General features: G+C 38.8%; 1 protein-coding gene across 1 annotated transcript in view; it reads left to right on the top strand.

The window, feature by feature from the left end:
- Positions 1 to 729: 729 nt before the first annotated feature.
- Positions 730 to 20,281, top strand: part of brsk1b (BR serine/threonine kinase 1b) — a 39,418-nt gene continuing 19,866 nt past the window's right edge. The window contains exons 1-8 of the mRNA XM_042011606.1: positions 730 to 2,128; positions 2,496 to 2,590; positions 9,517 to 9,602; positions 9,764 to 9,904; positions 13,953 to 14,069; positions 14,473 to 14,506; positions 14,587 to 14,655; positions 15,279 to 15,425. Of these exons, the coding sequence (XP_041867540.1) occupies positions 2,041 to 2,128; positions 2,496 to 2,590; positions 9,517 to 9,602; positions 9,764 to 9,904; positions 13,953 to 14,069; positions 14,473 to 14,506; positions 14,587 to 14,655; positions 15,279 to 15,425 (777 nt within the window). The 5' untranslated portion in view covers positions 730 to 2,040. The remainder of the gene's footprint in view (positions 2,129 to 2,495; positions 2,591 to 9,516; positions 9,603 to 9,763; positions 9,905 to 13,952; positions 14,070 to 14,472; positions 14,507 to 14,586; positions 14,656 to 15,278; positions 15,426 to 20,281) is intronic.

Below are 20,281 nucleotides of genomic sequence, written 5' to 3'. Positions count from 1 at the left end.
TTAAATTATTATTTTAAGAAAAAATTACTTGTAAACAATAATGGTAATCTATATATTTATTGATATGTTTTTATTCAGTCATGTCATTTAAATATTGAGGCAGAAAAAAAAAAATTAGATACACATCAATACACTTGGAGAAATGAAGACAGAAAGAACATGCAGATTGGAAACAATTGGAAAATAAATATGACAAAAAAAATGTTTGATGCAATTTTAATTTAGAAATAATATTTTGGGGGTTAAAAAATGTAAAAAGAAAATATGGATAAATACAGGAATAAAAAGAAATAAAGAATGAAAAAAGAAATTTCAGAAAGCACTTACTGAATAAATCAAATAAATAAATACAACTTCAAACTAAATGGCAAAAAAATAAACAGTGGTATTTAAAGTTAAATTATATTCATTTATTTCAAATTGTATATATAACTTATAAAAAATAGTGTTTAATCTATTGGCTAAAAATTTATTGAACAATTATGTGTGTGTGTGTGTGTGAAGGCCGTTTCAGTCCTCCATACTTAACTGTCCACTTGTGTCACTCCATTAAAGATCCAGGGTGCCCCTGGTAAACAGCACTTTACATTTAAAATGTTTGTTATTGTTTGGTCTGAATAATCAAATCTCCATTAATAACGAAAGAAAGAAAATAGGGTGGGGGCCGAGAGGGCGAGAAGGGTGGGGCGGAGCAGCGGAACCCGGATGCTGATGCTGACTGATGGAGACCAGGAAGCAGGAGAGAATGAGGAGGAGGAGTGAGAAGAAAACTGGGATAGCAGACTACTGGAGGAGGACATCCCGTCACTGAGAACCCCTCCTGCGCAAGTTCTGACCGCTGGATGATCACTGAACCAGAAGCAGGTTCTGATTAAGTCTTTGTTTTATTTTGTGCTTGTTTTTAGCTACGTGCACCCAGGTGGCGACAGCCTCGCGCTGAGGGACGAGATGCTGTGATATCATGAGCACAGCCGGCCGAAGGAGAGGGAGGGAGGTAGAGGGAGCTCGGAGAGAGAGGAGGCGGGGAGTCGGCTTCCATCAGGCCAGCTGAAGATGCTTGTTGTTTCTAGAAACAAGATTAACCGTCGGGCTGAGCACTAAACGCGGATCCTCCTCCGGCGCAAAGAGCGCGCCCCTCTCCGCTGCGGCTGTCCCGACCGGACCGGTGGGCGCAAGCTCTTTGCTTCTTCTTCTTCTTCTATTTTTTCATGCTCTTCCTCCTCTTCGTCTGTTTCCTGATGCAGGGCCGGGGAGGGGGTGAGCCAAAGTGTGCACCGGATATTGGAAAACCCATTCTTCTTGCTGATGCCGTTGTGATAATAGATTATAATCTGGACAACGCCGCATCCGCACAGACAGGCAGATCCTGACCAAACGAGGCCTGGGCTTGACAACAGAGGAGAATGAGGGTGGAGGGGATTATGAGGACATTTTTGGATGGCAGCAGTTGCGCGGACGGGGGTCCCTGATATTGATCTGAGAATGGATTCAATCAGGGCTTTCTGAGGATATTTGAGACTCTGCTCATACAAAAATCAATCAGCGGCAAATGTAGCCTTCCTGTCCAGGTTTGAATGAGATTTTTTTCTTTACTGCTCCACTTTGGCCAGCCATAAGCTATAGGATCAATCAGCTTTAAACTAGTGTTATTTATAGCCTGGGGTGGGTTTCGTGTGACTGTTTGCACTGTTGTGGACGTTTTCCATCACTGGGTACCAGTCAGACCTCTCCTCATCATCATCTTCTCTGATCTTTTCTACCTTCCCTTTTAATGCTGCTGCTGGCGAAGATTTTATTACAGGACATCCACAGGGGAATCTGGACCGGTTCGCGCTCCCTGCGCGGACCTGACCGCGCCACAAGTGCAAGGGAGTAGCCTGCAGGGCCCGGCTTCAGATCACGACCAGTCCTCCACCGCACAGCCGCCTGGGATGTGCGTTAGGGTTTACGCGCGGAGCAGGACCGAGCGCTATCTCGATTTGCCTTATATCAGGGAGTAGATTTTTTTTTTTTATTTATTTATTTTTTACCTCGGGAAGAATGAGCAGCAAGGAGTTGACGGTAGGCCAGTCCAACCAGTATGTGGGGCCTTACCGGCTGGAGAAGACCCTCGGGAAGGGACAAACAGGTAGGACCTCCCTCAGCTGTTACAATACGGGAAACAGAGCGTGTATATGGTACATCAGCGGAGTTCAAGCTGTTACACCCTGTGGCAAAATTACTCTGTAATATTCGGAGTTCGTGGCGTAATCCATGTTTTATTCTCTAAGTCCTCATGGTTTTAATCCCCCATAGCCTTGTTACAAGGAGATAGATTTTTTAATATTTGTGGAGGGAGATGACTTCACATCAGACCCTCAAAATAGTCTTTTCTGAGCAGTTTGTGACAATGTCAGTAAAACCTTTGAAATATTTATGGCATTTCCTTCCTGTTTTAATGCTGCATCATGATTTGGGATTTTCAAAGACTCTTCCTCCCTCTGTCTCTCTCTCAGGACTGGTGAAGTTGGGCGTCCACTGTATAACCGGCCAGAAGATGGCCATAAAGATTGTGAACAGGGAGAAACTTTCAGAATCAGTTTTAATGAAGGTATAGTACTTTATTTCCATTCTGCTAAAAAACAAAAAACAAACAAACAAAAAAAACATGTTAACCTGTCCATAAAACTAAACTGACCATCACTGCTATGGCTCAGGATTTCTGCTTTGAGTGTAGAGAACACCTAGAGTCTCTGAAAGATGAGCTCTGACAGGTCCATATGCTTCATGTAGAACATTAGAGGAATCCATCCTGACTACCGGCCGGGTGGACTTTACTGCTAACATGGGAAAATAGAGCAAGCTATGAGGAGAAGTTATCCAGCTGCTATGTGATAGCAACAATGCAATGCAAACAAACCACACATAAACACAACATATTATGGTGAAACTTTAGCTCTGTTTCCCCCCTACGGGTCCGGCTTGGGACAGGATGGTCTGTTGCTTTTTTTTTTTTTTTCTTGCATTTCTACAAGTAAAACTAAGAAGGGTGCCAGATTATCCAATCCATTATTCTTTAATGGGACACTTCTATTGCGGTTCTAATCTCTCTGATGTTCTCCATGTTTAAATATACTATAGATTTTTTGTTGTTAAAGGCCACATGTCAAGATGAAAAAATACAAGCTGTTGCCCTTAGTTTCTGTGTCCTGTTCTTCATTATAGTTCAAGGAAGGCATTATGCCTTTATGTGGCTAACGCATCTATCACTATGCAGCTTATACCCCACATACTGGGTAAGGATACAGTTGGCTGTGAAAATGCTACAGAGATCAGGGTAAACTAAACCAAGACATCCCGAGAGGGACAGATGGAGCTCTTGGTGGAGCGCATCTCAGCGGCCATCAGGCAAGAGGCAGGGTACACCCTGGACCAGGGATCTCCAACTCCAGCCCTCATGAGCTACTTTCCTGCAGGTTTTGGATTCTACCCTAATGCAATACACCTGACTCAAATTACTGGGTAATTAACAGGCTTGTGCAGAGGTGTGTTGTAGTAGGAGACATCTAAAACCCTCAGGACAGTGGCTCACGAGGACTGGAGTTGGAGACCCCTGCCCTGGACAGATCTCAAGTCCACCACAACACTAGTTGCATCTTCTTTAAACATAATCAAGTAATTTTGGCCTGCATGATCATATGTCCAATGGGGTTGTATTTGGAAGGAAGACAACATTTGCTGTAAGTGCATAGAGATACCAAACAAAAGAGAGATACACCAGTGGAAGCGTTGCAGTGGTCATGTTTCAACTAGAATGAAAAGCATATTTTGCTTAGCAGCTTGAAAGGAGGAAACCAGTTACAGATGCTAGCTGTTGTCTTGCAGCTACACCAGCTAGCAGCTGTAGCTAATTAGCTATCTAGGTGAGACGTGCATTTCTACTACTGTTGGGTAATAGAAAGTAAAAAACAATACCATTCATACTTTCGTTCCAATGCAGGGTTGAGGGGCTAGATCATATCCCAGCAGTTATCAGCCAAGAGTCTTGTCTAATAAAGTTTCCTCCTATTAAGAATTACATTTTTTTCTAAGAGCTGACCCTGGCATAGTTTAGCAAAGAGTAGACAGAGAAAATATGTGGGCAGTCAGATTAGTTCTCCTACTTCTTCCAGATTTAATGAATTGGGAATTTCTTCCCTGTCAGGGACCATGCTGCATCTGCTTTGCCTTGCATGGTGTTCAAATCATGCAAGCTTGCACTCTGCAGAAATAGCAACAGCAAATGATTCTTTATTTTTCTCCAGGAAAGTCTGTTAGTGTTGTAACTTGTAGCTGCTGTGTGGGCACTGCGTCTCTATGCTGAACAATGGGAATGCTTTCAGTCTGCTAATTAAACCCTCTGATGAGAGCAGCAGTAGCTGGAAAACAGTGGACTGAAATGAAATTTCTTTTCATGCTGGCGACTATAATGTGGCTGATTGTCTGCAGCTTGTACACAGCAGGTTGCACAGGATGGGCAGGGTTATGGAGGCATATCTTCACACAAATATCATAATAGATTTGATTTTGTTTAAGAATTTAAAGCCAGGTTATAAAAATATTTCATTCAAAAGCCAACATTACACATGTGGAACTCACTATTTATTGCAGGGGTGCCCAAGTTCGGTCCTCGAGATCTACCATCCTGCAAATTTCAGATGCAACCCTTCTCCAACACACTTGAATCAGATGTCAAAGGCATGTCATTCAGCTCTGCAGAGGCCTGGTGACGAGTCAGTCATTTGATTCAGGTGTGTTGGAGAAGGGTTGCATCTAAAAGGTTGGTAGATCTCGAGGACCTGACTTGGGCACCCCTGATTTATTGTAATGCTTGAACTTTTATTGGCTTCAGTAGCCACATTACTGACCTACTGCTGCTACTGGATGCAATTTTCACCCGTTTTTAGATTCTAGTCATTTCTATTTACAGCATCACATCAGGAGTCCGATTGCTCGAGAAGTAAATTAGAGTTAAATTAGGATCATTTGCCTCCTCAGAGGCCCTCATGTAAACCTTTAGACCGGTTTCTCTACGTGTTTTAGCCTCATGAAGCCCTTTTAAAGGAAAGCAAGGATGACATGAATTTACTGTCCAATAATCAATCCTTCCCTCTGAATGTGTAGAGAAAATCAATGCCGTGCCTTGCTGTTTGCCATGTGGGAGACTGTTTTAGGTCATGTTATGGACAGCTGCAGCTGCTGACATGACATCCAACAGGTTTTGCATGGAAAATTAGTCACTTTAAAGAATAAGCTTGGTGTTGCAGCAAAATGTTTGGGAATTGCACCATTTTATTAGTTCATGGAAGTTCTTGTGTGAATAGAAGTCTGTGCAGAGTCTAATACGAGAACTGAATTTGCTCTTGCCGTGTAATAATTTTTGGTGATTGAACACATATTTTCCTTTTCTGTTAAGTGAGGCTGATTGTACCTGCCTGCAGCCAGAGCACTCGCAGTTTGCAGAAAGTTAAACCAAGAACTACCCTAAACCAGGAAATGGAAGAACACGTTTTTGCTCTCTAAAAACTCAAACCTCGTTATTTTCATAGAGGCTCAAGTAAATGTTATATAAAGAACTTTATAGTGAATTATGTAGGAAATGTTGCACCAGGTTGCACAACAGTTTTTCATGGTTTTTCAATAAATTCATGTTTAATTAAATTGTTTTGAACTTTTTAAAATAATGAGCTGTTTTAAATGTTGAAATTTTACTCTTCTTTGCCCCCTTTTGAGAAGTTTAGCTCCCCTCATCAGAATTCCTCCCTGAATCTCCAAACTCAACAGCCGGACTCTGTGAAGCAGTGCTGCTGTGATGGATGCAGGATGTGGTTCAGCGTTGTCTTGCTGAAATCAGCAAGGTCTTCCCTGGAAGAGACGTTGTCTGGATGGGAGCAGATGTTGCTCTAAAACCTCCATGTTCTTTTCAGCATTGATGGAGCTTCACAGATGTGGAAGCTGCCCACACCATAGGCACTAATGCAGCCCCATACCATCAGAGATGCAGCTTTTCACCTGTTCACTGATAACAAGCTGGATGCTCCCTCTCTTCTTTAGTCTGCAGAACACATCGTCTATGCTTTCCAGGAAGAATTTCACATTTTCATCCATCTGACCACAGAACAGTTTTCCATTTTAAATGGTCTTTGGTCAGGGAAGACGGCGGCGTTTCACATAAAGCTTCTTTATAAAGCTTTAACCTGCATTTGTGGATTTCAGGGTAAACTGTGTTCACAGACAGTGGTTTCTGGAAGTCTTCCTGAGTCCCTGCAGTGATCAGCATAGTTTTGACCTTTGGTCTTGTCCCATGCGCACCTAATTTTCTAAATCTTTTAATGAAATTATACGCTGTAGATGGTGGGATCTTTAAAGTCTTCATAATTTTACATTGCGGAACATTTTTCTGAAATTGTTCCACAACTTTTACGCCTTGTTTGTCTCAGATTGGTGAACCTCTGTCCATCTTTGCATCTGAGCAGTCTTGGCGCCAGGACACAGTAACAGGTCGGGCAATTGATCGCTGGGGGCGGACCCCATTTATTCAGTGCAGTTTGAATTTATAAGAGGCCAAATTCTAGATTAATAATTGAATATCAATTATTTGTGAGCATCTACACATGCCGTATAAAACTAGAAAATCATAAACCCAATGTAAAAATGTGCAGCATAATGATTAACCACATATATTAACGCAATTTTTCATGATCAAGCCCATTGTAACAACTTAATTATCGATAACAACTCGCTACTATTTACACTAGAAACTTAACACACACAAAATATATTAAAGAATTTAATGAAAACAATAGACTACAAGTGGAACTAGGCGCAGCCATCTTTAAATCTTAAATCTCAAGCTTACAAGTTCGCCATTTGGAAAAGTAAAATCACTTCGTCATTCCTCAAAAATTCCTCAGAATTCTGAGTTAGAAGGACAACTGGAACGCACGATTTACATACTGACACATACACACACAACTTGAAAATATCTCAAGAGAGAAGTTTTCTCAGCGCTGAAAGCGCATAAACAGGAACGGATTCTAATTATGATGATTTAGTCACTATAAAAATACTCAAATAAATTAAAATGATATTCAGAAGTATACAAATACAATTAAAAAGGCTAGATCCTAGATGGGAGGGCCTGATTTGCTTTGACCACTGGGGCCTATCCGTAGTGCCAGGTCTGCATCTGAGAGACTCTGCCTCTCTGAAATGCTCCTTTTATGTCCAGTCATGTTACTGACCTGTTGTCCATTAACCTAATTACTTGTCAAATTTTCCTTAAGCTGTTTTTAAGTTGTGCCACTTTTCCAGCCTTTTGTTGCCCTTTGTTGTGACATCAGCTACTGATATGTTGTTTATGATCTAGTGGGAATGAAATATGAGTTGATGTGATTTACACGTCATTGTATTCATCATTTATTCGCATTTCATACAGTTTCCCAACATATTTATAATCTGGGTTGTACTTTACACAAATGAGCGTTAAAAAAAAAGAAAAAAAAAAGAATTCAACCTGAATCCGACGATCTTTTGCATACTAATCTTCTGTGGGGGTGTCATCGCCCCTCAAGGAGAAGCTGCAAATCATTTTTACATCCATAAAACATGAGGACGTCTACAGATTTAGAATCTTGAGCAGAAATGAAACATTTTAAAAAATAACTGGGCTCTTAAAGTGTAACTACACCTTCTTTTTGCATAACTCCACCCACTGCCAAATTTGAAAAATGCCTAAAACTGCAAGGGTTGGGTTGAGAGGTGTGGAGTGATCAGGGGGCGGAGAGTGGGCGGGTCAGGATACGCAGACAGAAATGATTGACAGACAGCTCAGTGGCAACTAGATAGATGCAAAGCGAGATTCACAAAGCAGCAACGCTACAGAGCGTCTTTGAGGTGGAAGACTTTCCCCTCCAGCATCTCCTCAGCTACACATGAACCAGGTGGTCCTGAAGCGTATCATTCTGAGCCGTTAGCACTGTTAGCTGCCCGTCAGCAGCTCCAGCAGCTCTGGAAAGCTGTGGAGACTCGCGGCAGGTTGTGGCAGCTGCAGGAAGGGCTGCTGGAAGTTGCTGCTGCTACGATTTGAGCTGCTGTCTGTCACCAGATGAGGATCAGCAGGTAAAGAATAAACTCCGGTGTTAATTTTAGACCCCTGAGAAGCTCAAATCCATCCCATTGCAGGAACATTTCATCAGAAAATCTGTGAAATAATAGAAGTCTGAACCTAGCAAATCTACATTATTTCCCCATTCATATGCATTGGTGGGCATGGTTTTCTATGCGTGCAAGTCGAGGACCCGTCTTATCTGCATCTGGAGGGGGCTGTAGGGTTTTTTAAAATTTTCTCGTGACGTAGAGAAGCACCAAGTACAGCTCCATGTCACAAAAAACAAAAGCTGGTTTCACCCTGTAGGGGGTGTTATGAGCCATTTTTTTTACCCACAAAATACATTTTTTTAAAGAAATAAAAAAATACAAATTTTATTAACAGTATATGTGGTTTTCATCACAATTAGGTAATACTGTGCTGTTTACAGCTCAAAAAACACATTTTAGGGTGCACTACCCCTTGAAGTTAGTAAGATCAGTGCATCATCTAAGTGTTTGTGGGATATAAAATCTTTATTCACCGTGTGTTACGATCTCTGGGTTGTGGTTTTGTTTTTGGTGTAGTCCGGTTTGATTCTTTCTTTTGGTTCTTGTGTTTTAAGATTCCTTGAGCTGGTTTAGTTTATATTCTAGTTAGTCATGCTCCTTGTTTCGTTTTTAGTCTGTCCTCTTGTGTATTTAGTTCACTTCCTCCTCACCTGGTTTGTCTTTACTGATCACCACACCTGCTCCTCACTTGTCATCTTCTACTAAGTTTCCTTTCTTCTTTGCCCGTTTATTGTCTGCCATGTTTGCCGCTCCTTGTCATCGCCATTGTTTTCCAGCCAACATGTTTGTTGTGTGTTTCCTGAGTTTGGTTTGTTCTGTTTAAGTTTTCAGAAATATCCTGCCTATCCAAGCTTCCTCATCTCATAGTCCAGCATTTAGGTCTTCTGGCCGTACTCCAGGGATTAGGATAAATAGAGGTTGTTGGATTATTAAAGACAAAGAAGAGTACTTATTTTGGTTTATGAGGCTGTTTTTGTGGTGATATTCCAAAGTAGAGGATGTTTTTGTGATATGACTTGTCTTTGAACATGCAGGATCTCCAGGTCATATCAGGTAGTCTGATAAAGATCTGGAGTGTTTTTGTCTTAACCTAGTTTTAATTAAAGGTTTTTATTCTTAATATTTACCCTCTCTGTCTACGACTTGTTATCTTTCATACAGTCTCTGTCTGCTACCATTTTTGCCTGACTGCTTCTTTATACTGGCTTCTCTGCCTCACTGTACATCATATTTACCTTCCCTTCCTCTCCCATCTGACATTTCCATCTCCATCATTTTTAACCTTCTCTTTTCTCTCTCAACCTTTTTCCACATCTCTGCCTCCCTCTGTCTGTGCAGGTGGAGAGAGAAATAGCTATTCTTAAACTAATAGAGCACCCTCATGTTCTGAAGCTGCATGATGTCTATGAAAATAACAAATACCTGTAAGTATCTTTGTATCTTGCTCTTTTCTGCACTTAAACTGAATTAAAATGTGTATTCACTTCACATTTACACCAAAAATGGAGACATGATCACACAGTGTGTAAGGAATAGAAAGTGTTTCCTTCTTTTTTCTTAGATCTTCTGAATTTTTCTGTTTCAGGTATCTGGTGCTGGAGCATGTGTCCGGTGGAGAGCTGTTTGACTACCTGGTGAAAAAAGGCCGGCTGACCCCTAAAGAGGCCAGGAAGTTCTTCAGACAAATCATCTCCGCCCTGGACTTCTGCCACAGTCACTCCATCTGGTGTGTGGAAATGTTCAGCTCCTTTATTGTTTTTGTAATTGATTCATTTCTTGAAATGACTGAAGAACCATAAATAAGAGTTTCTTCGACATCCTGAGTAATCGCATTGGTGGGGTTGTTCATGTGGAGCATAGAAACCACTCAGTTTCTTCACTTAATTAAGTCTAACAATATTATTACATAAAAATACTCCATGAATTCCTCTTTGTAGATAAGACATGAGTATTTTCAGAAAAAGTGTTAAAAATAACGAAAAGTTCTTTTTGTGCACATAGACAATGCTCTAAAATTTCACAGTTAAAACTAATTACTTTATATTCATGACTCCCAGCCCCGCCTGCAGCATGAACATAAATCACTGTAACATGGATCAAATATAAGCTCTCATGTTGCTGCAATATTTCATCAACAGAATAAAACTATCAATACACGTTGTCCATCCCAAAAAAAAAAAAAAAAAAAAAAGCAATATTAACCACCTGGATTTAAGCAAATAGGTACAAGCCTCGTACTGGATAATTACTGCAGAAAGATTGTCTTTCAGCTGCAATTTATTTAACCCCAACTGATGAATGGGTAGCTTCTCATTTCTTAAACAACTATGTGAAAGGACAAATCTTGATGTTAGTCTGTTTCAGACGAGTCAAATCACTGGCATCAAGCAGAGAAAACATCTAAGGAGATTTAGAAACTACTAAAACTGAGTTAAGAGCTGTCCAACGCATTATTAAAAACCGGAAGGATAGTGTGGAATCATCGTATTCCAGGGAGAAATGTGGATGGAAAACCATCCTAAATGGTGGTGAACACTTAAAGATTTGATAAAATCAGACTGAAGAAAAACAACAGTAAAACGCAGGGCTTTAATAATAAAATTAAGTACATTTCCACATGAACAATGTGAAGGAAAGTCAAGGGATTGGGACTCAACAGCTGTGTAGCCTCAAGGAAACCACTAATCTATGAGGCAAAGGCTTAAATTTTCTTGGTAGCATGAACATTGGACTCTGGAGCAATGCAAGAAGGTCATGTGGTCTGATGAGTCCAGATTTACCCTGTTCCAGAATGATGGGAGCATCAGGGTAAGAAGAGAGGCAGATAAATGTGATGCAGCCATCATGCCTAGTGCTACTGTACAAGCCTGTGGGGGCAGTCTATAATCTGGGGTTGCTGCAGTTGGTCAGGTATAGGTCCAGCAACATTATGTGTCCAAAGCTGACTTACATGGACACACTGAATGAGCAGGTTACTCCATCTTCCCTGAAAGCAGAGCCATATTCCAAGATGACAATGCCAGAATTCATTTGGTTCAGATTGTGACAGAGTGGTTCAGGGAACAGGAGACATCATTTTCACGCATGGATCGGCCACCACAGAGTCCAGACCTGAACCCCATTGAGAATCTTTGAGATGTGCTGGAGAAGGCTTTGTTCAGAGGTCGGACTCTCCCATCATCAATACAAGATCTTGGTGAAAGATTAATGCAACACTGGATGGAAACAAATCTGGAATCAGCTGCTGGAGTCAAAGCTAAAGGAGGTCCGGTGTGTGACTTTTTTGGGGGAATGGGCAATCTACCTAGGATTTTGTAATTAAAACCTTTAAAAATTATTTGCTTCATATCAAATCAGCTCAAACATCTCTTCATTTTGATGACAGATTGCAGTGTTTGCATTTTTGGTATTTGGCTAACATCATGTTTCAAACTTGTTTTAACACGTACAGTTGCATGCATGTGTCTAGAATAAATGTTGGATGTAATAGGAATAGTAATAGTTAATATATAGCAACCACGTTGGCTAAAATAATACAGCTGCAGTAAGTGCATGTCGTCCAAATGGCATGTATTGCATTCACTTGGAAAGAAAATTCCCAGAAAAAAAAGGTTTAGTTTTTAAAATGTAGTTTATTTTTCAGTGAAAAGTAATTTCAGCAATCATGCTGTCATCAGCAGGAAATAAAGAATGAGCCAAATAAATGTCATTTAGGAGCTTTTTTATTTATCCTTTTACAGTAGATCTACAACTAAACAGTGTAGTAAGAACTGACCGTTACTCACATTTCTGCAGCACCAGAGGTTGAAAACCACACCTGCAGTCTCCGGACCTCTTTTTCAGCACTTTTCAGGCATCATTCATAACTTTTGTTGTATCATTTCAAGTTTTTAAGTCTTATTTGTATAACACATTTCATGTACAAGACAACTAACTGCTTCACTTAAAACATTAAAAGCAAGGTGCAAAAGAAACATTGAAAAGTACATTAAAAATAGAAGAATTAAAGTAAAAAGAACAAAAGAAATAGAAACAAAACAAGCTGAAATAGAAACAATACATACAGAGCATATGATACAAACAAACAAATATGATACATATAGACATACAGGATAAACATCATCATCACTGTCAATGTTCATACAGTATGTGAGAAAATATACAACAAAACTCTGGGCAGCGGCAACTTAAGAGTTTTCAGACATGATTTAAAAAAAAAAAGGTCTGGATCAGACTTCAGCTTTTTTGGTAGCTTGTTCCAGACATTAGGAGTGGCTCATATGGTGTCAGCAAAGCAGATATAATCTGGACCAGAACCATTCCGAGCCTTGTGCACCAACATTTTATAACTTTTTAATCTAGCAAAATGGTCAGAATTAGGACATAAATTCAGCACAGGGTTGACGTTTTCTCTCAGAACAAAGTGTGAAATTGTCATCTTTCTTAGGCTAGCTTTTTAACCTTGTGTTGGCGTAGACAGCTGGCTCTGTCTTGGGCGTAATTGTTCACATTCCTGCTTGTACTACTTTTGTTACCAGAGGATTCCACTAGGGGGCACATTCGAGACCTCAGACCAGATAGAGTTGCTGAATTTTGGGGGTGTAAATAAAACAATAGTTTTAGTAAGTAAGGCCTCTAAAACATCCATTCTCTGAATTCTGCTCAAAACTTTCTCATTTTCACCACCTATCGACCCTGTGATCTTCCATCTAGTCAAATTGGCCCCTACACTGCCCCCTACAGGTTACTTGAATATTGCAGCTTTTAAACGCGTAGGCATAATTACTGAAGATGTGCACAAAATACCAGAGACAGCCATGATAAACATGCATCATGCGTAATTAAAAGCAAGCATATTTTCAGCCTTTCTCTTCATTTGTACCTACTGCTATAAAGGAGCTTTTGTGAAAAATGAGGGTTCCTAAAGGAGCAGTGCTCAGTAGTGCAGGTACCTCCTGTTCATCATGGTGGATGTCCCTGTTCAAAAATACCTCATTTAGGAAAATTCATTTTTAAATACTTCTTGTTAATTCTGAAAAACTGAATGCACTATGGTCCTGTGCAATAACAACCATTACTAGCACTAAAAATCTCTAAATCTTGTTCCAGTTCAAAACAGAACTGTGGGTCATTTTTAGAGCAGTTTGATGAACAATTACAAGCCATCAAAGTACATCCTTTCCTTCATGGTCCTAAGAGATCAAAAACAACAAGGCTCTTTGCTTCACATGTTAATTTATCATCATTTATGTTCTCTACAGGGACAACAGATAAAAGCTAAATCATGTAGACCTCGTTATTAATATTTCCTCTGAAATCGTAGTTCAGTTAACACAATATTGGGACAAAAATGACACGAACTACCTACAGTGGTGAAGTTGAAGACTTTGCACAGCCCATGCCATGATTCTGGTCACAGCTGAGGATTATTTGTGCAGCATCATTTTCCCTGTTTTTGGTCCTGAACATCACGCTGGGGAAACGTCTCTTTGAACCCAGATGCGATATGAAGCTCTGTGTTTTTTGTTTGTTTTTTCCCTTAAAGAAACTGTCAATTTAATTAGTTTTTATTTCAGAAGCTAAACATACATCAATTAATGTTAAACTACCATCTGTGAATAAATTAGTATCTTTGTCACACAAATGAAGTTATATTAAAATGACTTGTTTCCATTTTTTAATGTAGATTTTAAAAGTGAAACAGCTTTGAATCATACCCTCCCTTACTAATATTAAAGTGTGTGTCATCAATTAAAAAGTCCATGTTTGTCTAGTCACAGAGACCTAAAGCCAGAGAATCTTCTCCTGGATGAGAAGAATAACATAAGGGTAGCAGACTTTGGCATGGCCTCGCTACAAGTCGGGGACAGTCTGCTGGAAACCAGCTGTGGGTGAGTTCTGGGTTTAGTCAGTTATTTAAGACTGAATTATCCTCATATTTATCTTTATCTGCATCTTTATAGCAGTGGAGTTCCATACATGTTGTACATGCTGTGTTAGCATTTTAAAAATAAGATAAGATTGTTAGCTGTTAGCAGAACATTGTTAGCATCCGGGCAAAGTTTAGTTGTTGTTTTACAGAACTACTGTAAGTTTTCATTTAAACCTTAAGTTTTTTAACTATCTGCCTCTCAGGAGGAACATTTAGAAGATAAAATTAGGAAGGGATTGTGGCTTTCAGCTGGATTCACCTGATTTGAATTCTCTGCGGATTAGCAGGCAGTTCAGTCTGATTTTGTGCTCTCAGGTTGTTTTCAGTGTATTACATCTCTCTTTCTCGTCCCTTCTTCACAGATCTCCCCATTATGCTTGCCCAGAGGTCATAAGGGTGAGTTACTTCACTCAGTGTGTATTTACGGATGTGTGTCAGCATGGCTAATGCTGCACTGCTGTACATTTGTGTTTCAGGGAGAGAAATATGATGGTCGCAGGGCCGATGTTTGGAGTTGTGGAGTCATCCTTTTTGCTCTTCTTGTGGTAAGAACCTAAAGTTTTCATTTTTATTTGTCTTTCTTTGTTTGTGCATCTAATTTTTGTTTGTCACTGGTCATTTTTATCATTTTTCTTTTTTTTACTTGGACAAATTGTGCCATGATAGTTGAAGGCTCTTTTCCACTGATTGTTAGTCATGACAGTACATCCAGATGTCTATGTCTTGCTGATATTTTGTCAAAAATGCTGCATATATTGATCTGTGGGAGTAAAAAAGAATATCACTACTGTTTCTGTGGGATATACGGTACATTTATGTGTCTAATGTAATAATTATCCATCTGTGACCAAACTAAAATTTGAGATGTCAAACAATAATTTGAACTTGTGGTGCACTGGAGAAGTCAGCAGATGACAAACTCCTCAGAAAGTTAGACATATCCACCAAATATGATAACAGGCAAAGCACTAAGGGAAATCTTCTTTTCCATGATGGAGATGGATCAGACAAAGAACATTAACAAACAAAAACAAGAAAAAAACACTACAAGGTCCATTTACTACCTCCATGTTGATCACTAGATCTACATGCTTCAGACATCTGGCAGATAAAATCACCTGTATCGTGTCATCTCTTTGTTTTTTCCCCCTTTTCTGTCCCCTGACAGGGTGCCTTGCCCTTTGACCATGACAATCTGAGGCAGCTTCTGGAGAAGGTGAAAAGCGGAGTTTTCCACATGCCCCACTTTATACCTCCTGACTGCCAAGCTTTGCTTAAAGGAATGATAGAAGTCAATCCTGACAAGAGACTCACGGTAAGAAAGGAAAGATTGTGTGAGGATGAGAAGAAAATAAGTAAGTTAGTACAAAATTTAACCTTTTGTTTGCTATGAATGACTGGCCTGCCATAGACAAGAAGCAATACTGTATATAGCTACAGTACAGTTTGAAATGGCGAATAAATACAGAAAAAGTAGTTGTTACATGAGTGAAACATAGTTTTAAAGCAAAAGTCAATGAGCTCTTTTTGGATGCCTGTTTCTTGTCCATCACAGAGATGATAAAACATGTGTATCTTACAGAAATGTTAGGACATTGTCATGCACGATTGCAGAAACCTTCTAAAATGATCAATATCCAACTGTGTCTGAAGTAAAAGAAGAAAAGGAGCAGTGGCGTAGCAAGTCAGCAGGATAAAACATATTTAAGAAAGTCTACATTTGCAGGAGATGTAGTTGTGATGGTGTGAATTTGACAACTAACATATGAATTGTCATAATTTGTCCAAAGCTTCAAAAGCAAAATTATGAAAAACACATAGAAGTGCAAGTAATTTTATTTTCCCCAAAGGGAAACTTTGTTTACTGACAGGTCCTCAAGACATTACAGCATCAACAATGAATCCACTCACATGCACCACACATGACAATGCAATAAAATCACCAACAGAATCCAATGAGGAAATAAAAACCACTAAAATTAATAATAAAAATAAAACCTACCCAAAATGATCTGCAAACTACAAATAAAACCACTAAAAGAAAAGATAAAACACTATACAAAATATGATCACTCAATAAAATCATAAAAATAAATAGGAAATATCACCTGTAGCTATTTAAAAATGCTGTTGCACGAGGAACAAAGGAAATTTTTAATCTGTTGGTTTGAATTCTTGTGGTTCTCTCCAGTCTAGTTAGCTTGGCATGCTAATTAAATTGCAGTAATTAGCATGTCAAGCCAACTAGTTTGAAGTCTGTTGCTCTTTGACATAGGAATTCACACAGTGCTATCACAACACTGCAAATAAGTGCGCTGTGTGCTAATGTCCTGCTTTTCACTGTGTTTCAGGGTGTTTTAAACTCCAGTACATGGACACCTCTTTACAGTATTTGTCCAAACACAATAAGTAGTCTTCACATCTTTACTCTTTACTGTACCAACATGTTATGGCCCACTTGAAAAACAAATACACAAGCTAGGAGGCTAAAAAGGCTGTTAGCATTTGAGCCAACATTAGCTTGTTTGTCCAGTCACATTTTTCCTAAATACTAACTACTACTACACTACAAGACAAAAATAATTATTCCCTAAAGGGCACTAACTTTAAAAGCCAGTCAGCTTCAAACATTAAAAAGTATAAATTCATTCACTTTTTTTTAAATCAAATTAGCTAACAAGATATAACTAATACAATCTTTTGCATCATCTTAATGGGGCAAATTGCTACAGCCTAGACATAAGGGAAATGTACTTTTCACTATTTTCTTAATAATTCTCAAGCATCCAGATGAAGTTCTGCTTATTCTAGACTGTCTGCATAACAATTTAATACCTTTTTAAACCTAAATGGGAAATATTTTTGCTTCAACATAAAAGGATGGTTCTTCAAATAAGACTAATAAACAAATTTTTAAAATAAGAATGTACACTTAATAAAGTTCATGACCTCCTGTTCTGGTTTTTTAGTTGTAGTGGAACTAAAAAAGCCTCTGGCTGACACACTACATTGTTTAACAACTATGTAGCATAGTGTATGTAGCATTTGCAGTGTTGCTGAACAGATTATCCAACATTTATCCTTCTACAGTTAGCTCTAGAGTTTTCTGAGCAGTCCCAAAGCACAGTGTCAGCCTTCTTCACCCCTAATTTGTTAAAATACACCAAAAACAAACATTCCTAAAGATGTGAGAAAACAGGTATAAATACATATTCTCATCAATGGAGAGTTGTTGTTTGGTTAAAGGGTAGCTGGTGCTAGGATGTATTTTGTTATTCGGGCGTTTGGTCTTAATTTTAAAGTACTGGGCAAATTAGATCGATTCATGAAACACAGTAATTCCCAAAAATAAATAGAAATTAGAGGAATTAGAGATGGCTTCATGAGTAGGCTATAGCACTAAGTTAATGCTGTGATTGAAAATGACCTCCTGTCCTTATTGTAATAAAACTGAAGAAGCCTCTGGTTGAACACACTCCATTGTTAAATAACTATGTAGTGCAGAGCAGTGGTTCCTAAGTTTTTTGAGCCATAACCCCCATGATTACATAAATTAGTGTTCGTGATCCTAACCCTTCATAAATGAGGAGGATAAAGTGGTTTTTGGTGTATTATGTTAACAACTGTGACAAAACTCCAGTATGCCAAAAGTCTGCTTTTTTCATTGAGATGGGACTAAATTTGGATATTTCGAGTAGCATCCAAAATAATGCTACATTTTTAGCATTGGACACTCATTGATAAAAATTCTAAATGTAAGGCCTGAATTATCATAAGACACTTGATAAATAAGGAGGATAACGTGATTTTTGGTGGATGAACGCTGTGACAATACACCAACATTCCCAAAATCAACTTCTCTCACTGCAATAATGCCAAATTTGGATTTTCTCTATGGCATGAATAATAGCTTAATGCGTTAAATTCACATATGAATTTCTTTGCATTAACCTGTTACTTTTGACAGCTTTAATAAAAGAAATACCAAATTTATTTGATAAATGCAGGTTTTTTTTCTTTTTTTTTTTTTCTTAAAATGATCTGGCAACCCCTGAAACTATCTTGGGATCCCCATGGGGGCTGGGACCCCCTGTTTGGGAAAGGCTGATGTAGAGGGTTTTCAGAGCTGTCCATTATACTGAACAGCATAGTAACATAACATTCATCCTTCTGCAATCAGCTGTAGAGTCTCCAGCACAGAGTCAGCCTTCTTCATGAGTTTGCTCAGTTTGAAAGTTTAAAAGGTTGGAGGAAGAGGAAAGAAAAAACTCAGCCTCAGGCTTGGCTTTAAGATGGGACAGAAATGAAACCTGACACGAGACCATTCAGAGGGAGGAAGAAGGCGAGACAAAAAGAAGCACTGAAAGAACATAGAAATGGGATGGGCCTAAGGTACTGCTGAAAGGCAGAAGCAGAGTCTCTGATGACAAGAATGCCCCCAGGTAAAGAGGAAACAAGGATCTGTCCACCTTTTCACCTGGAGAACAGACTTCCATCTTGATACTTTTAATCTGAACATCTCTGTTTAGCCCTTTAACAAACATATTAAAAAATAAATAACAAAGATAATATTTATATATTTACCATTTATTACTGTTTTTTATGTAAAAGTTATTGTAGTAAATTATTGTGTTATTTTTTTCCACCAGGGGGCAGAAGACAAGTATCAGATTGTGTCCAAAAGGGTTTTGAGCCAAGTTTTTACCATAAAGTGATGCAAATGGTCTCAGAAACTGTATGATTTAAATATGATAGGATTAATTGTATCAGTTCAGAGAGTAATGGGGAAAGCATGAAGAATGAGAGGGGAGTGAACAAATGGATGACTGAGTGAGTAGGGTGACATGAGGAATAAAATAATTATGTAGGGTGGAAATTAATTTTTGCTTAAAAGGCAAAGACATTTGTGATGATGTGTTTCAGATGGGCCTGTAAAATAAAGGCAGAGAGAGAGAAGTCTTGTTAGTCATCCAGCCACAACAGCACAGATTTAATCAAAGCTGTGAGTTTGTCTGATGAGCTGTTGATTAATGGAGCCTGAAACCAGGTCAGACAGTCTCTTTCTTTCTCTTTCTCTCTCTCTCTCTCTCTCTCTCTCTCTCTCTCTCTCTCTCTCTCTCTCTGCCTGCCTGTTTGTTGCTTGCCTTCACAGATACAAGCCACTGCATAAAGTGACAGATTTTATAACAGTATATTACTAGCCCTGTAAATCCACATATTATCTACATTCTGTTATACAACAGAAAATTGGTTGTAAGCTAACAAATGAAAAGCTCTCTTTTCATTGAGCAGCTTGCTAATTCCTTTACCAGATGTACAAATATAGTGTTAGCCGGCCCACTTTTTTCATGCTTGCAGAACTGCAGCTGCTCCATTACTCCAATCCCAAGAGATAGTGTGCTCTAATGATGCAATGGTTTCCCCTGGATGCAGTTCTAATGCAGGCTGCATAATGTATGAGGGGATGTAGGACAGCTGCAGGGAAAACTTTTCCTGGAGGTCATGAAAACAAGCCTACAGTTACCTGCTTTGTGGGACAAGCTAGCAAGCTAAAATGCACAAAAAATCATTGGGTCACTTAGGAAGCCTGTTTATTTCCCTTTTTAAACAGAGCCACATTTGTGAAGAAAATTAATTTGTGGAATGAGCAGCAGAGTTAAGTATGTGGGTTCTACCCATTAAAAACTTACTAAATCTTCTCGACTTCTCTGCATTCTCCTTTTGACTCACTTTAAACTTCTGTTATCTCATGTTTTTCATGGGTAAAACCTACATACTCAACTTTTCTGCTCATCCTACAAAAACAATTTCCTCATAAATGTGTCTCCATTTAAAAAGGAAATAAATGATACCAGTGCTATAAAAGTTTTGTGCCCACTAAGAAATAATCCACCACACAAATATTTTCTTACTTTTGTTTTTTACTAAGTTTATTTAGTTTTTTTTAGGTGTTTGGTCTTAAATGTACATATTGAAGTGCTTGACAAATCTGGCTAATTCTTGAAACATATCTAACCCTTTTACACCTGCATTTATTTACAATTTTGTAAAAGCAAAATGAATAGGAAAAAAAAAAAAATAATGATAAAGAAAAACTGGAATAACATAAACTGCACTTAAATATTAAATAGATTAATAATCTAAAAGATGAATGCATAAATAATAGCAAAT

The sequence above is a fragment of the Melanotaenia boesemani genome, chromosome 2 (assembly GCF_017639745.1).
Source record: "Melanotaenia boesemani isolate fMelBoe1 chromosome 2, fMelBoe1.pri, whole genome shotgun sequence".
Taxonomy (NCBI): domain Eukaryota; kingdom Metazoa; phylum Chordata; class Actinopteri; order Atheriniformes; family Melanotaeniidae; genus Melanotaenia; species Melanotaenia boesemani.
The sequence above is the reverse complement of the archived record's forward strand: the minus strand, read 5'-3'. Positions and strand labels throughout refer to the sequence as shown.